The sequence below is a fragment of the Drosophila virilis genome, chromosome X (genome assembly GCF_030788295.1).
Source record: "Drosophila virilis strain 15010-1051.87 chromosome X, Dvir_AGI_RSII-ME, whole genome shotgun sequence".
NCBI classification, from domain to species: domain Eukaryota; kingdom Metazoa; phylum Arthropoda; class Insecta; order Diptera; family Drosophilidae; genus Drosophila; species Drosophila virilis.
Window position 1 is genome coordinate 924964 of NC_091543.1, and position 18811 is coordinate 943774.

The window sequence follows — 18811 nt, forward strand, 5'->3', positions numbered from 1 at the left end:
AAACAAACGGGCCAAAATAATTCAGCGAGAAATAAAAAACTTTATTAAGCATTTTGTTTAGCAACATTTACCATGAAATAAATCACAAAACAGTTTATTCCAATTAACAGAGCAACAACAGTAAATGCAACTGAATTGAGTTATAGTGTTGGAAAACACACTTAATGAACCATCCACCATCCAAGTTGAAGCAACGACAAATTTATTAAAGTTCATTTGTACTTTGGGTAGAGCTGCGAGGCGTAGCTGCAGTATTGCAATCGGATAAGCGTAAGGGCATTGCCCGGCCTTGCCCGGTTATGCCCAGGCTCGTGATCACACAAGGTGCACAATGCTGCCAGAGACCGTCTTAACATAAGTTTAATTTAACATTAAGCCTTGCCAAATTCTCATTCCCAAGCACAAAGTGCAGCCAGAAATTTCAACAAAACCAAATGAATTTTTGGGGATTTTTGCGTTCATAAGTTTACCAACACAACACATCATCAATTGAACAGCTGTTCCCAAATACTTGCCGTCGACGAAAATTTTGGTATATAAGACCCGGTTAAATGTGGCAAAGGCATCAAAGAGTTTCATTACGAGAAATAATACAAAATGCGCGCTGCTATCCTTATTGCTCTGCTTGTCTTGGTCGCTGTTGCCGCTGCCAAACGTCCTGGAGGAGGTCAAGGAGCTCAAGGAGGTCCTGGCGGTGCACAGGGTGGTCAGCAGGGAGGACCCCAAGGAGGACCCCAAGGAGGTCCTCAAGGAGGTCCACCAGGAGGTCCTTCCAACTCCACATCTACAACGGAAGCTGGCGATGTTTCCACCACAACAGAAGCTGATGCAGAGGCTTCTACTGATATTACATCCAAATAGTTTGAAGATCCCTCGAATTTTGATATATATGTATATACTATTCAAATAAAAATCATCTATAAGCTCAAAACCTCCAAACAGATATCAAATATGTACTTTATATAGAGAGTCAAACCCATGAACGTAGTTGTACCCAAAACTTCAATGTTTCTGCTGAATTAATTTTTTAGTTAACATGAGTTTGGTTTACATATATATTTATGTTTATTTCGATCTTTATTTAAGATTAGATTCTTCCAATCAATTTCAAAACTATATTTAAAAGTTTTCAGTTAAAGAGCTTGAAGCTTGAAAAGCTTTTCTGTCGATTCTCGTAAATTTCACTGGACTTTCAGCTAATATTCAAAAATATTTGTTCAAGTTGGACGGAACACAATTAGGACAAATCTGACAGCGCTTCAGCTTAAGCTAAAAATCTTCGAACTAGTTTTCAAAGCTCTATATTAAGAAAAGCTGAAATTAAATAAAAGTTTTATGACAACTTTTTTTCACCAATTTTCCACATTTTCGGACAAAAAGGGAAGAAAAGGCAATCGACATAGGTTAGATTCTTTATATATAAACAAAAGTTTACGGTGTGCAGATGATATTTATTTTAATTTAAATTATATAAGTATATACAATAAGTTTAAGGACCTTCCAATTATTCGGAAGATGTAGTCGAATCCGTAGAAGCCTCTGCATCAGCTTCTGTTGTGTTGGAAACATCGCCAGCTTCCGTTGTAGATGTGGAGTTGGAAGGACCTCCTGGAGGACCTCCTTGCGGTCCTCCTTGGGGTCCTCCTTGCGGTCCTCCTTGCGGTCCTCCTTGGGGTCCTCCCTGCTGACCACCCTGTGCACCGCCAGGACCTCCTTGACCTCCTCCAGGACGTTTGGCAGCGGCTACAGCGACCAAGACAAGCAGAGCAATAAGGATAGCAGCGCGCATTTTGTATTATTTCTCGTAATGAAACTCTTTGATGCATTTGCCACATTTAACCGGGTCTTATATACACAAATTTTCGTCGATGGAAAGTACGGATACTCGGAACACAGCTGTTCAATTGATGACGTGTTTTGTTGGCAAATTTACGTCACATGCCGAATGGAAAAATCCCCCAAAATTCTTTTGGCATTGTTATTGAAATTTCTGGCTTGGAAGTGGAAACTTAGCAAGGTCAAGGGCTTAATTGTTGCAGGAGTCGTATGTAGATTCAAATGAAGTCTGGCATTCTTTTTTACACAGAAAGAGACGCATATCGTCTATTAATTTGTATATATAAAGGAAGCATAAACATATATACCATATATATTTATATTTTTATCCATATCTGCACCTATATTAATCTCAAGACTTATAATATAAAATTGATTCTTTGGAAATAAGTCTGTTGAACAATTTCTTGATCAACTTATCGTGCTGTCAGAACTTTTAAGAAAGTATAAGTATAAAATATTCAAAATTTTAACAAGCCTAGACTTTTTCTAAAGTCAAAATTTCTCAACTATTGCAAATATTTAAAATGAGAAGAAATCTAACCATAGACTTTTTCTAATTGGAAAATTGATTTCAATTGGTAAAAAACAAAATCTTTTTATTATTTTAATCTCTCATAACCTTTAAACATATATAATAATATATTATATATTGTGAGTATATATAATCATAAGCTGTCCAAACTTTTAAGAACTTTTCTTCAAAGTGTTTGCACCTGCAGCACAGTTAAGTAGCATGACCACGCCCACACACACACACACACACACATTATTGGCTGATTGTGTTGTGCAGATAATTGGAAATTTAGCCAACATCTATTCTGGGGCCCTCCGGCCGCTCGCCCTGAATTGTGTGCTGGAAAATTGTTTACTATTTAATTTTATTTGGTCAATTTCCGACAAACAACATGTTAACTTGTTGGAGCACACCCAACAGCAACAACAGCAACAACAGCAACAACAACAAAAGAACAGAAACAACAAGAAGCCCGGCTAACACAAGCTGCCAAATGCTGTGGCGACAAACTGAAACCTCAACGAAACAGGACAACAACAAGGACAAAGGATTATAGGTATTAAAAGTTATAAAACAACAAGATTATGGGTTTAGCAATACAAACACACAAACAGTTCGCTGTGTGTGTGTGTGTATGTGTGTGTGTAGCCTACACTTGTTATGATATTGACCAAGAAGAACGACAAAAGCAGAAACAAGCACAGGCACATGGCAAAAAGAAAAAAAAAAAAAAACAATAAAAAGCAACGAATATGAAATGCTCTTTTTTGTAAGAATTTATTAGGAAAATCTTTTTTTATAAGAGCAAAAGAAGAATTGAAAAATATTTAATCATGCTCATGATAAATAGATTTCTATTCTGATTTTTATTTAAATACATTTGTATTATGATCAATTCTTCATTAAACATTAACTCCTCATAAAAACCGAAGGTATTATTTAAACTAATCAATATTATTAAAAAAAATGTAAGCCTGGACTTCTTCTAAAGTCAAATATGCCAATTATTTATATAAGACACTTTATTTAAGTTGAGAAAGAAAAAAGTCGAAAACTCGAGAGAAAAAATAAAAAAAATCCAAGCATAAACCTTTTTTCTGATTCAACAAAAAAAAAAAAAAATATAAATAATTGAACAAGAAAAATATCCCAACTTTTGAATATGCTTATAAAGTAATAAAATACTTTATTTAAGTTAAGAAAGAAAGACCATTATTTTATTATTCGAATCTTTCATAACCCTTTTATATATTTAAATATGAACTTATACAAAGTTCAAAAAAAGTCGTTTCTATACCAAAGTACTTTTGAGTTTTTTAAGATCAGAAACTTTTCTAAAACATCTTTTATTTTTGTTTAAAAAATAATAATATCTATATACCAATTGTCAACATCGTCTGAAGCTTGTTTAGCCAATGATAAAGAGCACAAACTAGGCATAACATTCACTTGTAGCGTATTATAACAAGAAAAACATTGCCCAAAATCCTATTTGCCAACAATTCCCACCCTCATAAAGGACCAAATGTAACTGTCAGGAGATGTTAGCCAGGCACATGGATAGAAGGGGGTGGACGGGCGAGGGCCTAATAACATTTCCAGCTAACATGCGTGTGTTAATTATTTTTGCTCGAAACGGAAAAGGCAAAATTAGCTGAATTAGGCACATTAAATCTATTATCAGACAAGTTTATCTCGTCTTTTTGGCTTCGGGTTAAGTGTCAATTTGGGCTGACTTTGGGCTTTGTCTTGTTTACCAAAAACGGAAGTGGGGAGGATTTAGTTAGTTTGCCAAGTTATCCACAAATGAATCCATATTTATTTGGCTGTTGTTGCAGCTTTTACAATTTGCTCGTACAAATTGAGGTTAGGTCGCACAAAGAACAGGAACTAGCTCATGAACTTCAATTTGCATTTGCAGTGTTGTAAAACCAATTAGAAGTTTGCTTTTAAAGTGAGTTGGAAGTGAATTTCAATCGATTATACTTCTGAATTCTGCTTGACTGAAGATTTTGCATTTGATAAACGTTCGAAAAGGGGCCTTGAACTAGTTCTAACTAATAAATATAGCAGTGTTGTTAAACAAACTAAGACTTTGATTTTAAAGTGAGTTTGAAGTGAATTACAATATTGGATATATCACTCGCAAGTGTGAAAAAATCACAAAAAATTTTCAAAATCAATTCAATCTTGATGGAAATGTCGTGGGGAGGGGGGGTGAAAGAATCTTGTAGAAAATTTGTTTCAAATGTGTTTCGAACTTTTTGCAGGATCCAAGGTTCTTTCTGGAAAAACGTAGATCAAATATTTGATCAGATTTTGGAAACTGTGAACAATTGGCAGAAAACGGTATTTGTTTACATTTTGATCGATTTTAAAATCATTTTCAGAGATTTATGTAAAAATTTAGTTAATTTTCATTGGTTGAAATCGTTTCATTTCAATTTTTGTGAATTTAAAGCATGAGACTTGCCGCCGGCAAGGCCGGAAAATTCAAGCTGACACTTGTTGCTTACCAGTGCAGAAGCGGTTGAAAAAAAAAAAAAAAACAGTTTTGGGATTTGGTCAAACTGGTAATGAACAAACGAGCTCTTGTTGCCATCAAACTGGTCAGCTCGGACTTGAATAAGGCCTATTAATTCGATTTTCCATTTGATTTTAGTACTTGTCGGAACTTAATCATGAACCGAAGCCGAAAACAAACTTAACAAAGTTAATTTCATTTGGCCGAAGGCGTCATTTTAACTGCTGCTTAAGGGGTATAACGACTTCTCTCTCCCTTTCGCCCTCTCTCCCTCTCTCTCTCTCTCTCTCTCTCTCTAGTTCCACTCGCTACGCCGGGTACCTTCTGTCGTCCTTGTCGACATTTCAATGCCTTTTTAATCTAGAACAAAAGCAAACTTAATTTGCCACAACATCTCCGATGGGCGCTAGAAAACCCAACCACTTTGTCTGCTTCCCAGCAAGGACTACGCACCCCCCCCCCCCCTCCCTCATTTCTCTGCTCCTGTTCGTCTGGAACTCCGTCTATATAACTCCAGCGAGGACGACGTCACTTCGCACATAATTTAATTACAAGGGGAAGTTGGTAGCTCCCTGTTACTGGTCCTGGGCCTGGGCAAATTGTTACTTTGATCTGCGGCCAGGTCCTGGCACTCGCTTCGAGTGTTGAATGAGCAACAACTTTCGAGTGCAACGCGTCCTGAATTGTAATTAGCTGCCTGTTACGGATAGTCTAGCTCGTGGAGCCGGCTGCTTCGTTCACTTGATTTGTGGAGTGCGCATTTGTAATTGTTATTACGTGTTAAATGCAAAAAGTGCCCAAGTTCAAAGACGCCAGGACTCCAGCTCCAACTACAGTTCCAGTTCCGGCTTCAATTCGGTTTTCAATTTTCGCACTTAAATGCGTTATCGACGCTAATTGCTTAACGCTTGGCGCGTGCTTTGATTAATTTCCAACAGCTTCATTTAGCCAAGAGCTGCATTAATGCTGCCCGCAAGTTTCGCCAAGCATTATCTCTTATTTATCGCGGCATATCGATTATTTTTAGCCTTGACATCGAAAAGAAAACAATATGTTTATCGATCCATATCGATTATTCTTACTCTTGATTAACTTCCAACAGCTTCATTTAGCCGAGAGCTGCATTAATCCTGCCCTCAAGTTTCTTATTTAGCGCTGCATATCGATTATTTTAGCCTTGATATCGAAAAGAATCAACATATTTATCGATCCATGTCGATAATTCTTACGCTTGGCTAGCCCCGACCCACTTAACTTACATTCTCTTTAGAAATAATATTCCGGTTGAAAATTGAGTTCTCATGCGATCACATCAATTTAAATTTAAAGTAAAATAATCTTCGGTAGGTTTAGATTTAAATACTTTTTGTAAAAATTTGCCTAACGGTTCTACAGATATGCGAGAAATGTAAAGCTTGCAAATGCTGAGCTTGATGCAAATATCTTTCAAAACAGAATATACCTAGAAAAACTCTTAGACTTATCATAATATGCGTAGTCGTGCAATCTTTTTAAGACTTGGATTTATATGTTCATTAGTAATTGCCGAGTTCTGGTCCAGTTATCTTTAATTTCTAATTTCTATTGGGAGAACCAATTTTTCAAAACGTAGAAGTTTTTTAGAACCCAATTGTCAACCGATCGTTCCTAATGCAGCCACATTATAGAGTGCACAAATTCAAGTCAAAAGCTTTCAAACTGAGAGATAAATTCGCATAGAGATTAGCCGAAAGGACATGGACTATATCAAACCAATTATTGATTTCTCTTATGGAATATATTAACTTTATGGTTTCAGCGATGTCTCGTTTGAAGCGGTTCACATTTTGGAGACAAAAATTATAATGGCCTCTACAAAGGTATTTAAATATTTTTTTCAATTGTAGAAAATATTCTTCTTTACGCTTTTCGTACGATCTTAAGACAAATATCGTATCCCATGAAATCCCATTATTTACTTCATTCATTTTGATGTTCAATTTCTCGAACCAATTTCTTGACGAAGTAAGAAAATATCGCACCAACTTTCATTTGTTGCAAGTTCTATTAAAGTTTAAAGTTTCGAATAATACCATTTTGGTGCGTTCAAATAAAAATGTTCTTTAATCGGAAAATATAGGATTTTAGTTTAAGGAGCTGAAGCGGAGCCGGAGATAAGAATCCAGTGAAAAAGTGTAGTAGTAAACTAAGCAGAAGCCGTGGAATCCTCCGTCGAGATCTCGGTGGAAGTTTCCGTGCTGCTGCTGCTATCGTCGCTTGGGGCTGCCGTTGTGCTGGTTGTGGATGTCGAGTTGGATGGACGACCGCCGGGCGGACCGTCGGGACGACCGCCAGGACGACCGCCGGGTGGACCGCCAGGACGACCGCCGGGCGGACCACCAGGACGACCGCCAGGTGGACCACCTGGACGACCGCCGGGCGGGCCATCATCACGTCTGGGACCACGAGGTCCCTGGGCGGCTGCGACGGCCACGAGGGCAAGCAGAGTTATCAAGATCAAGGCGCGCATTTTAGTCGATTCCAAAGCTGACTTATGCCCAACTCAGGCAGTGGGGCCGCTTATATAGCATTTGCTTTGGCTCTACGGCCGGAAAATTACCCGCCGTACAGCTGTTTCATTTTGCTGACCCAACCATTCAGCTTGTGTAAATTGACGTCAGGTTTAGGTATTTCGATAAAAACCGAGACTCAAGATCACATGTGAACCACAATTTATCACAATTAATGACAATGGAAACAAATAGTTCACAATAGGCTGCAAAAATGATCACATAACCTCGAAATTTCGACAACAAGAAAATCTATATCGCGCATCTGACGGGAATCAAATTCTGTTCAAATCTCAATGCCTTTAGAAATACATACATCTCCAACTTGGAATCACAGTAGACAAGTCGGGATTACCTGATTAGGAGATACAACGTAGAGCTGCCTTTAAATGCATTCAAACTTAGTTCTATCTGTAAGCTCTTGGATAACTCGAGTATTCATTGTCCGATCGTTATGAAACTTTCTCGGCATAAATATGGCAATCGAATATGTGTAAATACCAAAGCCCAAGACCATAACTCGAAAGTACATCAAGTGGGGAGAAAAGTATCGCATACGTGAAATACTCGGGATCTGTGCTATACCAGGACAATTTTACTTATATATAATATCAAAATTCACATGCTGTTTATAAATCAAGTTCGATTGAATCAAATTAGTTGTCTATGAAAGATCGATAGTCAAGGAATCGAAAGTCAAGGAATCGATAGACAAGGATTCGATAGTCAAGGATTCGATAGTCAAAGAATGGATTTATGTATGTTGATGATATAGAATCAGTAGCTCTTATATTTTCTTTCCATACTGTGCTGATGTGAGAGCAGCTACCCGATGTTGCCCACCCTAACATGATCACCTGGGCCACCTGACCAGACAAAAGGTCGTGCGTGATAAATTTGTAAATGCCCAGCACTTAGACAAACTCGGCTATTGATGATAGGCAAACATAAATAACTACTTAATAAATACTAACAATAACATTATTTACATTTACATTTAAATTTCAAAGCTTTCTCCCACTCGATGCGGACAGGCAATGCCTCGTGGTTGCAAATAGAGACATTGGGGCCTTGTAATTTACTTCTAGAACCTAAGATCACATACGATTCTAACACATGCTGAACATTGTTACGCAGCAATATGATCGATTAGCAGATACCCTAGATTCAGTTTGAATTTGCCTTAACCCATCTTTTCACACATACACACGCAAACAAAAACAAGGTCATTTTAAAATGTTAGAAAACTTTGAATGCAGTTTATGCACGAGAGATGGACCTTACAGGGCCAGTGTTGTTTATCAACACTAATCGATTTAAACGAAACGTCGATAATTATCGATAATATGAAAACAACTTAACCTACAACAGGTCAAAAGCCTTTTCCCGAGCTCCATCAAACCCATATTTACAATTCCACATGTTGAGTATATGCCTTTTCAAACATTATTTTTTGTTTACAGGGTATTAACGGCCACAACATCGACCAGGTGCAATTAAAAGATAATATTTCAAGTGTTTTGTAGCTGCAGGCACAGGCACAGGATGCTATTTGAAAGCGAGAGACTCTGCTGCATATTAATGCAGCTGGCTTCAGTTAACCTTCTACGTAAACGAAATTAAACGAATGGAATTAACAAAAAAAAAAATAAATAAATAAAAAAAAAACGTAATAAAAATAAGGAGGAGAGAAAAATGTATATAAAATAAATGCAATTCAATTGAAAATGCGAAGCACAACTTCCATTAAAGATGTTGGCATAATTTTAATATCAACGTTTGGGCCGGAGCTCTTGTTTCCCAGGCAATGCGAGGAGAAAGAGAGCGAGAGAGAGAGAGCGAGAGAGAGCGAAAGTGGAGAGGAGAGTGGGAGTTAAAGGAATTGTATGCCAATCAAATAGAAATTTAATTTGCACAACAATGTGGCAAAAGGTTGGCGCCCAAATCGAGGCCGTGCCCTCGCTTGAACCCCAACTTGAACCCTTTAAATAGGAGAATTATTAACCTCATCATATTGTTGTGTCCTGGATGGACATAGTCCGGCCTTTTATCGGCTGCACGGCAGCACTTCATCTTTGTTAGACCATCAAATTGTGATTTACTTACGTTGAGATTTCAATTACGGCCGCTTTATTGCCAATAAATTTTCATATAAATTAGGCAAATGAAAAGTTCGAATTGCCGAAAAACCCAACCAAAAAAAAAAAAACACAAAAACCTCCCTCCTCTTAACAAAAAAAAAAAAAGAAAAAAAAACGAAAGGCTTGAATAGCCGCGCGCACGTAGTCAAAGTTCAAAGAGCTGCAGCAAAAAAAATAAGTCCTTGAAAATTTGCAGCTATACAAAAAGATTTTTGCCGTGAAATCAATTGACGCCTCTTTAAATCAGGCCACTCGGCAGGGAGAGAGTTAATCCTTTAGCTACCCTCTATTCGCACAAGCTAAAGGGTAGCATTGCCGCTTTATTAGCAATTGTCGTGAATTCAATTTGACATGAATACCAAATGCCAAACGAGTACTCGCTCAAAAAAAAAAAAACTAACTCATAAATATTGATATGCTCATAAAAATATCTAGTATCTGTTATCTTAAAGATCGTTTAAATATTTGAAGTACTTTTGCCTTTATTAATAACTCAACAGAGTGGGATTTTAGCAAAGGAAATCACTCGCTGCTCAACGAGTGTAACCAGCTCGAGCTATTCGCTCAAATGAATCAAACGAATGCTTGCATTTGCAAAAGTCAAATACAAACGAGTCTTTCGAATCGAAATGCCAGCGAGTGTCCGTTCCGTAAGAAACAATTAAACAAATGCAAATATCTGTTAATCCACTTGAATAACAGTCCATCAATATATATATATACTCATTACACATATAAATACTCATTTCATTCACATTCATGATTTATAAAAATTCCAAATTCAAATTACTTTCAAAAGCTTCCACAATATTTGTGTTTCAAGTGCAAATGATTCGAATGGTTGAAGCCAGAACAGAACAAATGTTTTCTCTGATCTTCGTAAAGAAAACATTCATTTAACTTGCAGTTGAACCCATTTTTAGCTGTCAGTTATTTGTTGAACTATACAACATCAAGTTAATATAAGCTATTAGTGGATATTACCCGGTTTTGCCGGGCACAACTTTACAGCTAAAAATTGCAACTTGCCCTTAATATACTGAGCCCCCGCCCATTTACACCAGCTGCTTGTCAATCAAATGAAGCGACAGGACGAAGTGCCGCCATTCAGGTTAACCCTTTGACTTGTAGCGACCAGAAAAGCTAATGGAAACCTCGTCCTGTACAATGAAAGCTCCCTTTGGCGGGTAGCTCCTTTAACCAGCCGACACTTTTTTCTCGACACAGCCCCATTTTTTCGGACAGTTTCGCTCTTTTGACCGAACGCGTGTCGAGCAGTAAAAATGCAGTTTTTTTTAACATATCAAAGGTAAACTCCGGTAAATTGAACTTCACAATTAAATAATAGCGCGAAATCGGAAATGTGTTTATATACTTTTTATATAGCAGCTTTATGAAATAGTTATGCGATTTTAATAGGACTTTGCGGATATTTAAGGAACATAGTAAAGCTATTAAATGCTGAGTTCGATTGAGATATCTTTGAAAACAAAAAAGTTTTCCATACAAGAACTAAATATTCAACCGATTGTTCCTATGGCAGCATAGTGAAACTAATGTATGCCGAGATTGGTCAAATTATCTTGAAAAATACAAAAAAATTGTCTCTTACAAGAATTTAATTCATGCCTGATCGTTCCTATACCAGCTATATGATATATTTATCCTATATCAATATAATTTTAAGGTGCATAGTAAAACTATGAAATGCCAATTTTGGACCAAGTATTTTGAAAAACAAAGAGTTTTCCATACAAGAACTAAATATTCAACCGATCGTTCCTATGACAGCTATATGATATAGTGGTCCCATATGTCCGGCTCCGACATATTTACTGCCCACAACAGAACGACGGACCCATGCAAAGTTTCAGGACGATAGCTTAAAAACTGGGAGACTAGTTCGTAAGTCAGACGGACATGGACAATATCAATTCTGCTGTTGATGCTGATCTAGAATTTATATATATACCTAACGGAGTCGGAGATATCTCTTTTAAGGCGTTATGCCCTTTACAAGGGCATAAAATGTACCCATTCGTACATATTGGTACGGTGTCTGATAAATTTATAAAGTACCATTTTAGGTACATTTGGATCACATGTAACAGTTGGGATCACAGCATTAACATGTTATTAACAGCGACTGTTAAGTTCTATAATAGCTAACAGACAAATGAAAATATTTAATAGATTTACCTGTGAACATGTTATTTGTGTGTGCTAATGCTTGGGTCTCTACGAATCCAGGAACGCATCCTGTTAATAGTGTGTTTATTTAAATGTGTGTGTGTGTGTGTGTGTGTCTGTCTATCACAGTTGACGATTCCCGCCTTAGAGGTACTGGGAATCTTCGTAATTGTCACGAAACTCGAGCAGCTTATCGAGCGCCGTTTCGTACTCATCCCGCTCGAAGCCCGACTGCGAGTAACCCTGCAATTTGGCCACCTGAACGCGATGCGTTTGGCCGTGCAGCGCATCGAGATGCTCACCCAGCTTGCTGGAGTTCTGTATCGCAGCCAAGGCTGGTGCGCTGGCCACACGTGACTTCGGCTCACGCTGCGCCTCACCCGGCAGCATAAAGCCATCGGCAGCAACGCGTGTCTCAAAGATCTCGTAAGGGAACGGCAGCTGCGTCTTGAGGGGTAGTGGCGTGGCGGCAGCATGCGTCAGACTGCCATGATAGGCACACTGATAATACAATTGGAGCATCTGGGAGACGCTGTCGCATTTATAGGCGGACATGCGCAGCTGTGGCCCTGCCAGCTCCAGGGGACGCTTGAGCCGTGCATGGGGTATGCCGCGCGCTACAACTGACTGTACAATATGCGAGTTGCCCGGCTCACAGCCAGGCGTAAGCTGTGTGAAGAGCGAACCACTCGCCCCCTGGTCCAAATAATCAATGAGATCCTGTTCTTGCTGCATGCCCAAGGGCAGAGCCAAAGCAGCCGCCGTCATTTTGCGGCCAGAGGGACAGACGCGATCGCAGAAGCGCAATAGTGTTTCGGGCGTCTGGCGCAGACGATAGCCGAGCGTAACTGTGTCCAAATATGCCGCTAGCACGGCAGAGCTCTGGTACAGATTGTCTGGCTGCCAATGCAGACCGGGCAGTCGACGCGACTGCAGCGTATTATTGCGCCAAATGGTCTCCAGCGTGGACAGTGGCGTAAACATATTCGCCTGCTCGCTGAGATGATAATAGCTGAGTACGCTGTTCGCCACACGAATGCCGTGGGCGGTGCGTGGATCTGCAAGGCACAAACAAAACAAAGATTTAATCGAAGTGGTTAACAGAGAAAACCATAAATATTTCCCACCTGCTTGGGCATAGGCGATGTTGCGTGGATAGTGCAGCGGCAGGACAAAGCTGGCGCGGCTGTATTCATCATTCAAATGCTCCAGACACTTGCTGGCCAATCCACTGAAGCCGTCGTCAATGTCAAAGAGCAGCTGGAAGCCCTGCAGACCATCGCATTCCTCGGCGTACATGCGTATGCGATCACAAAAGTCCTCGTTAAAGGACACCGACTGCCACAGTTCCACGCCTGCGGCATGTGTGCCCAGCACCTGAACGTCCGGCTGACGCACCAAACCGTGCAGCAAATTAAATGAGCGTGGATGGTAACGTGCATATAGATAGTCCGCCCAGCTGTTGCAAGTCCCAGCCAAATTGTAGTCCTTATCGTGCGTATTGACGGCGCCCTTAAGCAAATCCTGCTGATATTCGGACAATGTAGCCGCTGGCTGCTTGCGTACATCCAGCTCACCGTGCGTGGATAGCTTATTCTGTTCGGCCAATTCTTTGACTTTCTGGATTTCATCAGCGTTTTGTTCATCCGCCAACTGTAGAAAATTGCCATACAGCTCGCCCACAACGGGCAGATGGCCCAGCGTGCCGGCAAGATCTACGGAGAGCATGCGCGGCGTATAAGTCGTTTGTTTCTGATCATTCCGGCCCTCTCTATAGAGTATATCATTGTGGGGCAGCTGCTCCTCAGCCACATTGCCGCCGTTCTCCTGATCGTACACAAAGTTTGCCTCCTAGATGGACATGACGCAGTGGAAAATGTGGGCCATTTGTGCGAAAGATTTGGTATTGTTGCTTACCTGCTGATTCCAGAAGTGTGCGCCCACATAATTGGCATATGTGCCAAACTGAAATGTCAGTATTTCACGTGTATGGTCCATGTTGTACTTTAATTATGATCAATTTAAGCACAAATTGTCATGGAACGCGCGCACTGGCCAGCAAAAAGCGTGCTTCTTATCGATTAATGACTAAACTCGTATTTTATCGATAGTAATGTCAGCGCAACGTGAACAGGCGAATGGCATTCGAACAGCTGATTTGCGCACATTTTCAAAAAGTCATCCGTGCTCCCAGAAATGTAACTCAAAAGTTTGGAAAATCTATGAGTTTACTCTGATTAACATAAAAAAAAAAAAAAAATTGGTAGCACAATTTGATGAGTGAACTTCTGCGAGTTGCTATTTAATTAACTTTCAGTCTATTTAACCACACTATTCACGTCTTTGTGGAGATACGAATTCATTGGCCATCTCGTTATCGTTCGTTCAGTATCAAGGACAAAAAACAATTCCAAAATAGTGCAATTAATTGTACATAGATCACTTGATACTGCACGGGAATCAATGTGAAATTAATTGTTTGAGCCAATGGCCAAACCATAAAACTGCCCTTCATTATCGTAATATAGTTCTCCTTAATACGTTTCACAATCGTGTCATGCTTCTCGCCATTCATATAGGGAACCAGATACGTCAATAGCAATGTAAATGGGGGCGCAAAACAGCCCTGATCGATTAACATCTTCTTAATGCCGCGCTGCACTGTCGACTGCTCCTTGGATATCAATGTATCCAGCGTGCCGTACCATTTGCGCAACGAGGGCCCGACAAGGACCAGGCCCAAAGCACTGAAGCGTGCCGTACGACCGACATTCCAATCCTTAAAGTCTCTCTTCTCGAGCGCCAACTGGGCGATCATATCGCCAGCGCCCATAATGAGAGCCACATTCAGTCCCTCGCGTATGTAACCGGCCAATGCCATTTTGATTCGTAGACCTGTAAATGCAATTTATTAAATTAACATATTGGTTTAATCAATACGAGTGCATACTGTTGATTAGGACGCGTCCTGTGAAATTTGTTAATTTTGAATTTCTTTGTTTTTCTGCCAGACACTGCCTTTTTCAAAATATTTTGTAAACCTCACACATTTCAGATTTGCTTAGCTGCCAGTTTTGTGTTGACACACACAATGAATCGATTATTTCAAAGCACAACACAATCGTATATCGATAGACAGCGAACATGCTGCTGGCTCTTCTCAATTAACCATTCTCACATTGCGCATGCATTTGTGCACAAATGACACTTGTCGTGCAAAAACTACAAATTCCTCTTGTTACATATATTTAAAAGATTTATGTACATAATACATAGCTAAAACGAGAGTTTATCATTTATGTAGTCTAGCGTCTTTACACCCTCCTCTTTTTTGGACTGTTCAACGGCAAACTGCCATTAACCTCCAGTTTTTTCTTTTTCTTCTGCCTGGGCAGCACATCTCCATCTTCCACTTTCATTTCAATTTCACCATTGACTTTGTGCTTGGTGGACTTCCTCTTGACGGGCTGCTCAATTTGGGTTGACTCCTCGTCGCTGTCCATTAGTTCCACATAATCGGGATGGGCGCTGTCCTGCATGAATTTGGGCGCCACGCCCGTCAGCACCGATTGCCGCACATCGTGCTCCTTTTGGGCCAGCGTCTGCGTGCTGCTCAGCAATTTCCGGCGTATTTTATAGAAATTGCTGGTGGTGCGCAATTTCTCCTTCACTTCGGTGCACTTTTTGTCCGCATTTCGCAGCTTTTTCGCCGTCTTCTTGTCGATCTCAATGCGCGTCTTGTAGTCACGTCCAAAGAACGGATGACGCACCGGCAATCGAAATTTCGGAGGTCCACAAGGTTTTGGAAATTTATTTGCCTCGCCATCGTCGCCGGGTCTCTCCATATTCAAGCGCCGGCTGACTACCATATGCCCGGCCAGTGGCAGCAATCGGACCGCATATTTGCCCTTGTTGCTGGCATAGCCAACGGAATTTGTCAACGGGTGCTCGTAGTGGGTGGTCCGCACCTGGATGTCGCCCACATAACGACGGCCGGGCATCTTGATTCTTTTGCCGGCCAATGCATCGATATCGATGCCCTTGGGGCACTGCACTAACCAGGCATCGTGTATTGCCGGATCAAAGTATTGTATGGGCTCGCTGCATTCGGCGGAGAAGCGATCCGCTTCGATGGCTGCATATTCGTTCTCTTCCAGAAATTCACTTTTGCATTGCCTGTGAAATTGGCGAACTATCTTCTTTTCATCTTTGACCACACCGTTCTCCACTTTCAATCGTATCACCTGCAAGTGCATTCAACGTGTGAATATGTCGACTATCTAATACCATTTACGTACTCTCTTCATATCATCGTGCTCCATTTTAAATTGACCAAATTTTAATAAACAATTGAGAAATACGCGAGGCTGCAGCGCTCCTGCACGTGCGCTAGCTTGGACAGTGTTGAACAATTTTCAAAGAAATATATATATCGATACTTTTATCTTGAATTTAAATATCACATTTTGCTTAAGTGCTTATTAAGTCCTCGGATTTATAACTTCGTTGTTTATTTTTAAAAGCTAGCGTATTTAACTGTATTCAAAAACATTGACACCATTTTCGGTATTTTTTAAAATGCCTTGTTACAATTAGACTAATTGTTTTGTTGCATTTGTTACGTGCTTTTTACGTGCAATCGATATATCGACTAGCCCAGTTAACGGAAGATTTGTGATTTCGATACGTTTTTTTTTCGCTTTGACATTTTCCAGCACTGTCCGGCCTTCATGTGCTTCGCGTGTTGCTGCCGCACGCATTTTGCACAGTTTTCACGCTCAAAATGAGCCAAACACAGAAATTGCTGCAGTTCCATGAACTGGAGCTGGACCAACGCATACTCAAAGTACGTACGCATCCATTTAGTATAATATGACATTGCAAATCTAATGTCAATACCCTGTAACAGGCAATTGCGCAGCTCGGCTGGGTGCAGCCCACGCTTATCCAGTCGACGGCCATCCCGCTGCTGCTCGAGGGCAAGGATGTGGTGGTGCGTGCACGCACCGGCTCCGGCAAGACGGCCACCTATGCGCTGCCGCTGATACAAAAGATCCTCAACTCGAAGATGAACGCCAGCGAACAGCGTGTCAGCGCCCTGGTGCTGTGCCCCACCAAGGAGCTGTGCCGGCAGTCTCGCCAGGTCATTGAACAGCTGGCCGAATCGTGTGGCAAGGTGGTCCGTGTGGCGGACATTGCCGGCAGCTCGAATGATGTGGCCACACAACGGCATGCGCTGGCCGAACGACCCGATATTGTGGTTGCGACGCCCTCCAAGCTGCTGGCGCATGCGGATGTCGTCGATTTGCAGCACATTGAGACGCTGGTGGTGGATGAGGCGGATCTGATATTTGCCTTTGGCTATGAGAAGGACTTTAAGAGGCTAATCAAACATTTGCCGCCCATTTACCAGGCGGTGCTCGTCTCGGCCACCATATCGGACGATGTGGCACGCATGAAGGGTCTGTGCCTGCACAATGCCGTCACACTCAAGCTGGAGGAGCCGGATCTGGTGTCGCTTGATCAGCTTAGCCATCAGCGCATACTCGCCGAGGAGAACGACAAGCCGGCCATATTATGCGCCCTGCTCAAGCTAACGCTCATCCAGGGCAAGAGCATCATATTCGTCAACAATGTGGATCGATGTTACAAGTAAGTGGAAGAGCTAAGCGCTTCCGGCGGTACAACAGACATCCGCTCCAGCTGATGACAAACCAAATCTTCAATGGGATTGCGCAATTGGCAACAATTGGCGCACGCATGACCATAGACTAATCTTCTCTCTGATGGCAGCTGCTGCCCCGCTGCGTAGGCTGTGTCTATTAAATCCAGCTACTCTAGATACACTTTCTTTCGCCGTAGGGTGCGTCTGTTTCTGGAACAGTTTGGCATACGCTCGTGCGTGCTCAACTCGGAGCTGCCGGCGAATATACGTATTCACACCATTAGCCAATTTAATAGGGGCGTCTATGACATCATTATTGCCTCCGATGAGCATCTGCTGGAGAAGCCGGCGGGCCAAAAAGCAAAGGACAAATCCCAGCGGGATCACGAGTCGAGTGCCTCGCGTGGCATCGATTTTCAGGGCGTAAATAATGTCATCAATTTCGATTTTCCGCGCGATGTCACCTCGTATATACATCGTGCTGGCCGCACGGCGCGCGGCAATAACAAGGGTTCGGTTCTGTCCTTTGTCAGCATCAAGGAGTTACCCGTTAACCAGGCTGTGGAGGAGCGTTTACGCTGTTCCCTGGGCAAGGAGCCGCATCTCACAGTCGACGCGCTGTCAGACGAACCGCAAAAGCCCGCTGTCGAGGACATCATCAAGTAAGTCAAATGGCAAACAATTTGTGTTAACCAATTCTAATCATTTCCCATGTCCAGACTCTACCAATTCAAAATGGAGGAGGTGGAGGCATTCCGGTATCGCGCCCAGGATTGCTGGCGTGCCGCCACCCGTGTCGCTGTACACGACACACGTATACGAGAGATCAAAAACGAAATTCTCAACTGTGAGAAACTGAAGGGCTTCTTCGAGGAGAACAAACGCGATCTGCTGGCGCTGCGCCACGACAAGCCCGCTCGCACCATCAAGGTGCAATCGCATCTGGCCCATGTACCCGACTACATACTGCCCAGCGCCCTGAAGCGCGTCGCCCTCGCACGGCCCAACACACTGGCAGCCAAACAGACGCGCACGACGGGCGCCAAAAGTGCCTACCAGCGACAGAGCAATGATCCCCTAATGGTTAGCGAGGTGGACTATGGCAAGCGACGCGGCGCGCCCAAACGGCGAAAAGCCAAATAACTGCCAATTAGCAGCCAGCACTTGGCCAAAAAGTTGTTCTAGTTTTAGCCCTGGTTATCTTTAAGCGTAATTTTAGTTCAAACATTTTGCCCATTCAAATGTAAGAGGCACAAAATCGTATTAATGTCGGAAAACTATATCTCTGTCTATATATATATGTCTATATCAATATATATATATATATATATATATATATGACTTGGTTGTAAATAAAGTTTTGTGTCCTATAAACCATGTGGTTATTGT

At 41.4% G+C, this 18811-nt stretch overlaps 5 protein-coding genes and 1 non-coding gene across 6 annotated transcripts; 2 read left to right on the forward strand and 4 right to left on the reverse strand.

Annotated features, from left to right (window-relative positions):
* Positions 1-1426: 1426 nt before the first annotated feature.
* On the reverse strand, positions 1427-11824 carry whe (what else). The gene is made up of 2 exons (XM_002058271.3): positions 11767-11824; positions 1427-1743 (listed from the first exon to the last, which is right to left on the reverse strand). The coding sequence occupies exons 1-2, from the start codon at positions 11774-11776 to the stop codon at positions 1505-1507; spliced, it is 249 nt and encodes an 82-aa protein (XP_002058307.2). The 5' UTR covers positions 11777-11824; the 3' UTR covers positions 1427-1504.
* Positions 11717-13858, reverse strand: mst (misato mitochondrial distribution and morphology regulator). Its single transcript, XM_002058269.4, has 3 exons — positions 13675-13858; positions 12885-13608; positions 11717-12815 (listed from the first exon to the last, which is right to left on the reverse strand). Exons 1-3 carry the CDS (start codon positions 13753-13755, stop codon positions 11902-11904), a joined length of 1719 nt encoding a protein of 572 aa, XP_002058305.1. The 5' UTR covers positions 13756-13858; the 3' UTR covers positions 11717-11901.
* Positions 13859-14029: 171 nt separating this feature from the next.
* On the reverse strand, positions 14030-14861 carry Mpv17 (Mitochondrial inner membrane protein MPV17). Its single transcript, XM_002058268.4, has 2 exons — positions 14708-14861; positions 14030-14652 (listed from the first exon to the last, which is right to left on the reverse strand). The coding sequence occupies exon 2, from the start codon at positions 14636-14638 to the stop codon at positions 14132-14134; it is 507 nt and encodes a 168-aa protein (XP_002058304.1). The 5' UTR covers positions 14639-14652; positions 14708-14861; the 3' UTR covers positions 14030-14131.
* A 125-nt stretch (positions 14862-14986) lies between these two features.
* LOC6634692 (uncharacterized) lies at positions 14987-16209 on the reverse strand. Its single transcript, XM_002058267.4, has 2 exons — positions 16056-16209; positions 14987-16001 (listed from the first exon to the last, which is right to left on the reverse strand). The coding sequence occupies exons 1-2, from the start codon at positions 16077-16079 to the stop codon at positions 15072-15074; spliced, it is 954 nt and encodes a 317-aa protein (XP_002058303.1). The 5' UTR covers positions 16080-16209; the 3' UTR covers positions 14987-15071.
* A 237-nt stretch (positions 16210-16446) lies between these two features.
* Positions 16447-18796, forward strand: Ddx56 (putative ATP-dependent RNA helicase DDX56). The gene is made up of 4 exons (XM_002058266.4): positions 16447-16603; positions 16667-17409; positions 17620-18084; positions 18142-18796. The coding sequence occupies exons 1-4, from the start codon at positions 16541-16543 to the stop codon at positions 18563-18565; spliced, it is 1695 nt and encodes a 564-aa protein (XP_002058302.1). The 5' UTR covers positions 16447-16540; the 3' UTR covers positions 18566-18796.
* On the forward strand, positions 17456-17548 carry LOC6634652 (small nucleolar RNA Z30a). Its single transcript, XR_049233.2, has one exon. It is a non-coding gene; the product is annotated as a small nucleolar RNA Z30a (small nucleolar RNA).
* Positions 18797-18811: the final 15 nt, after the last annotated feature.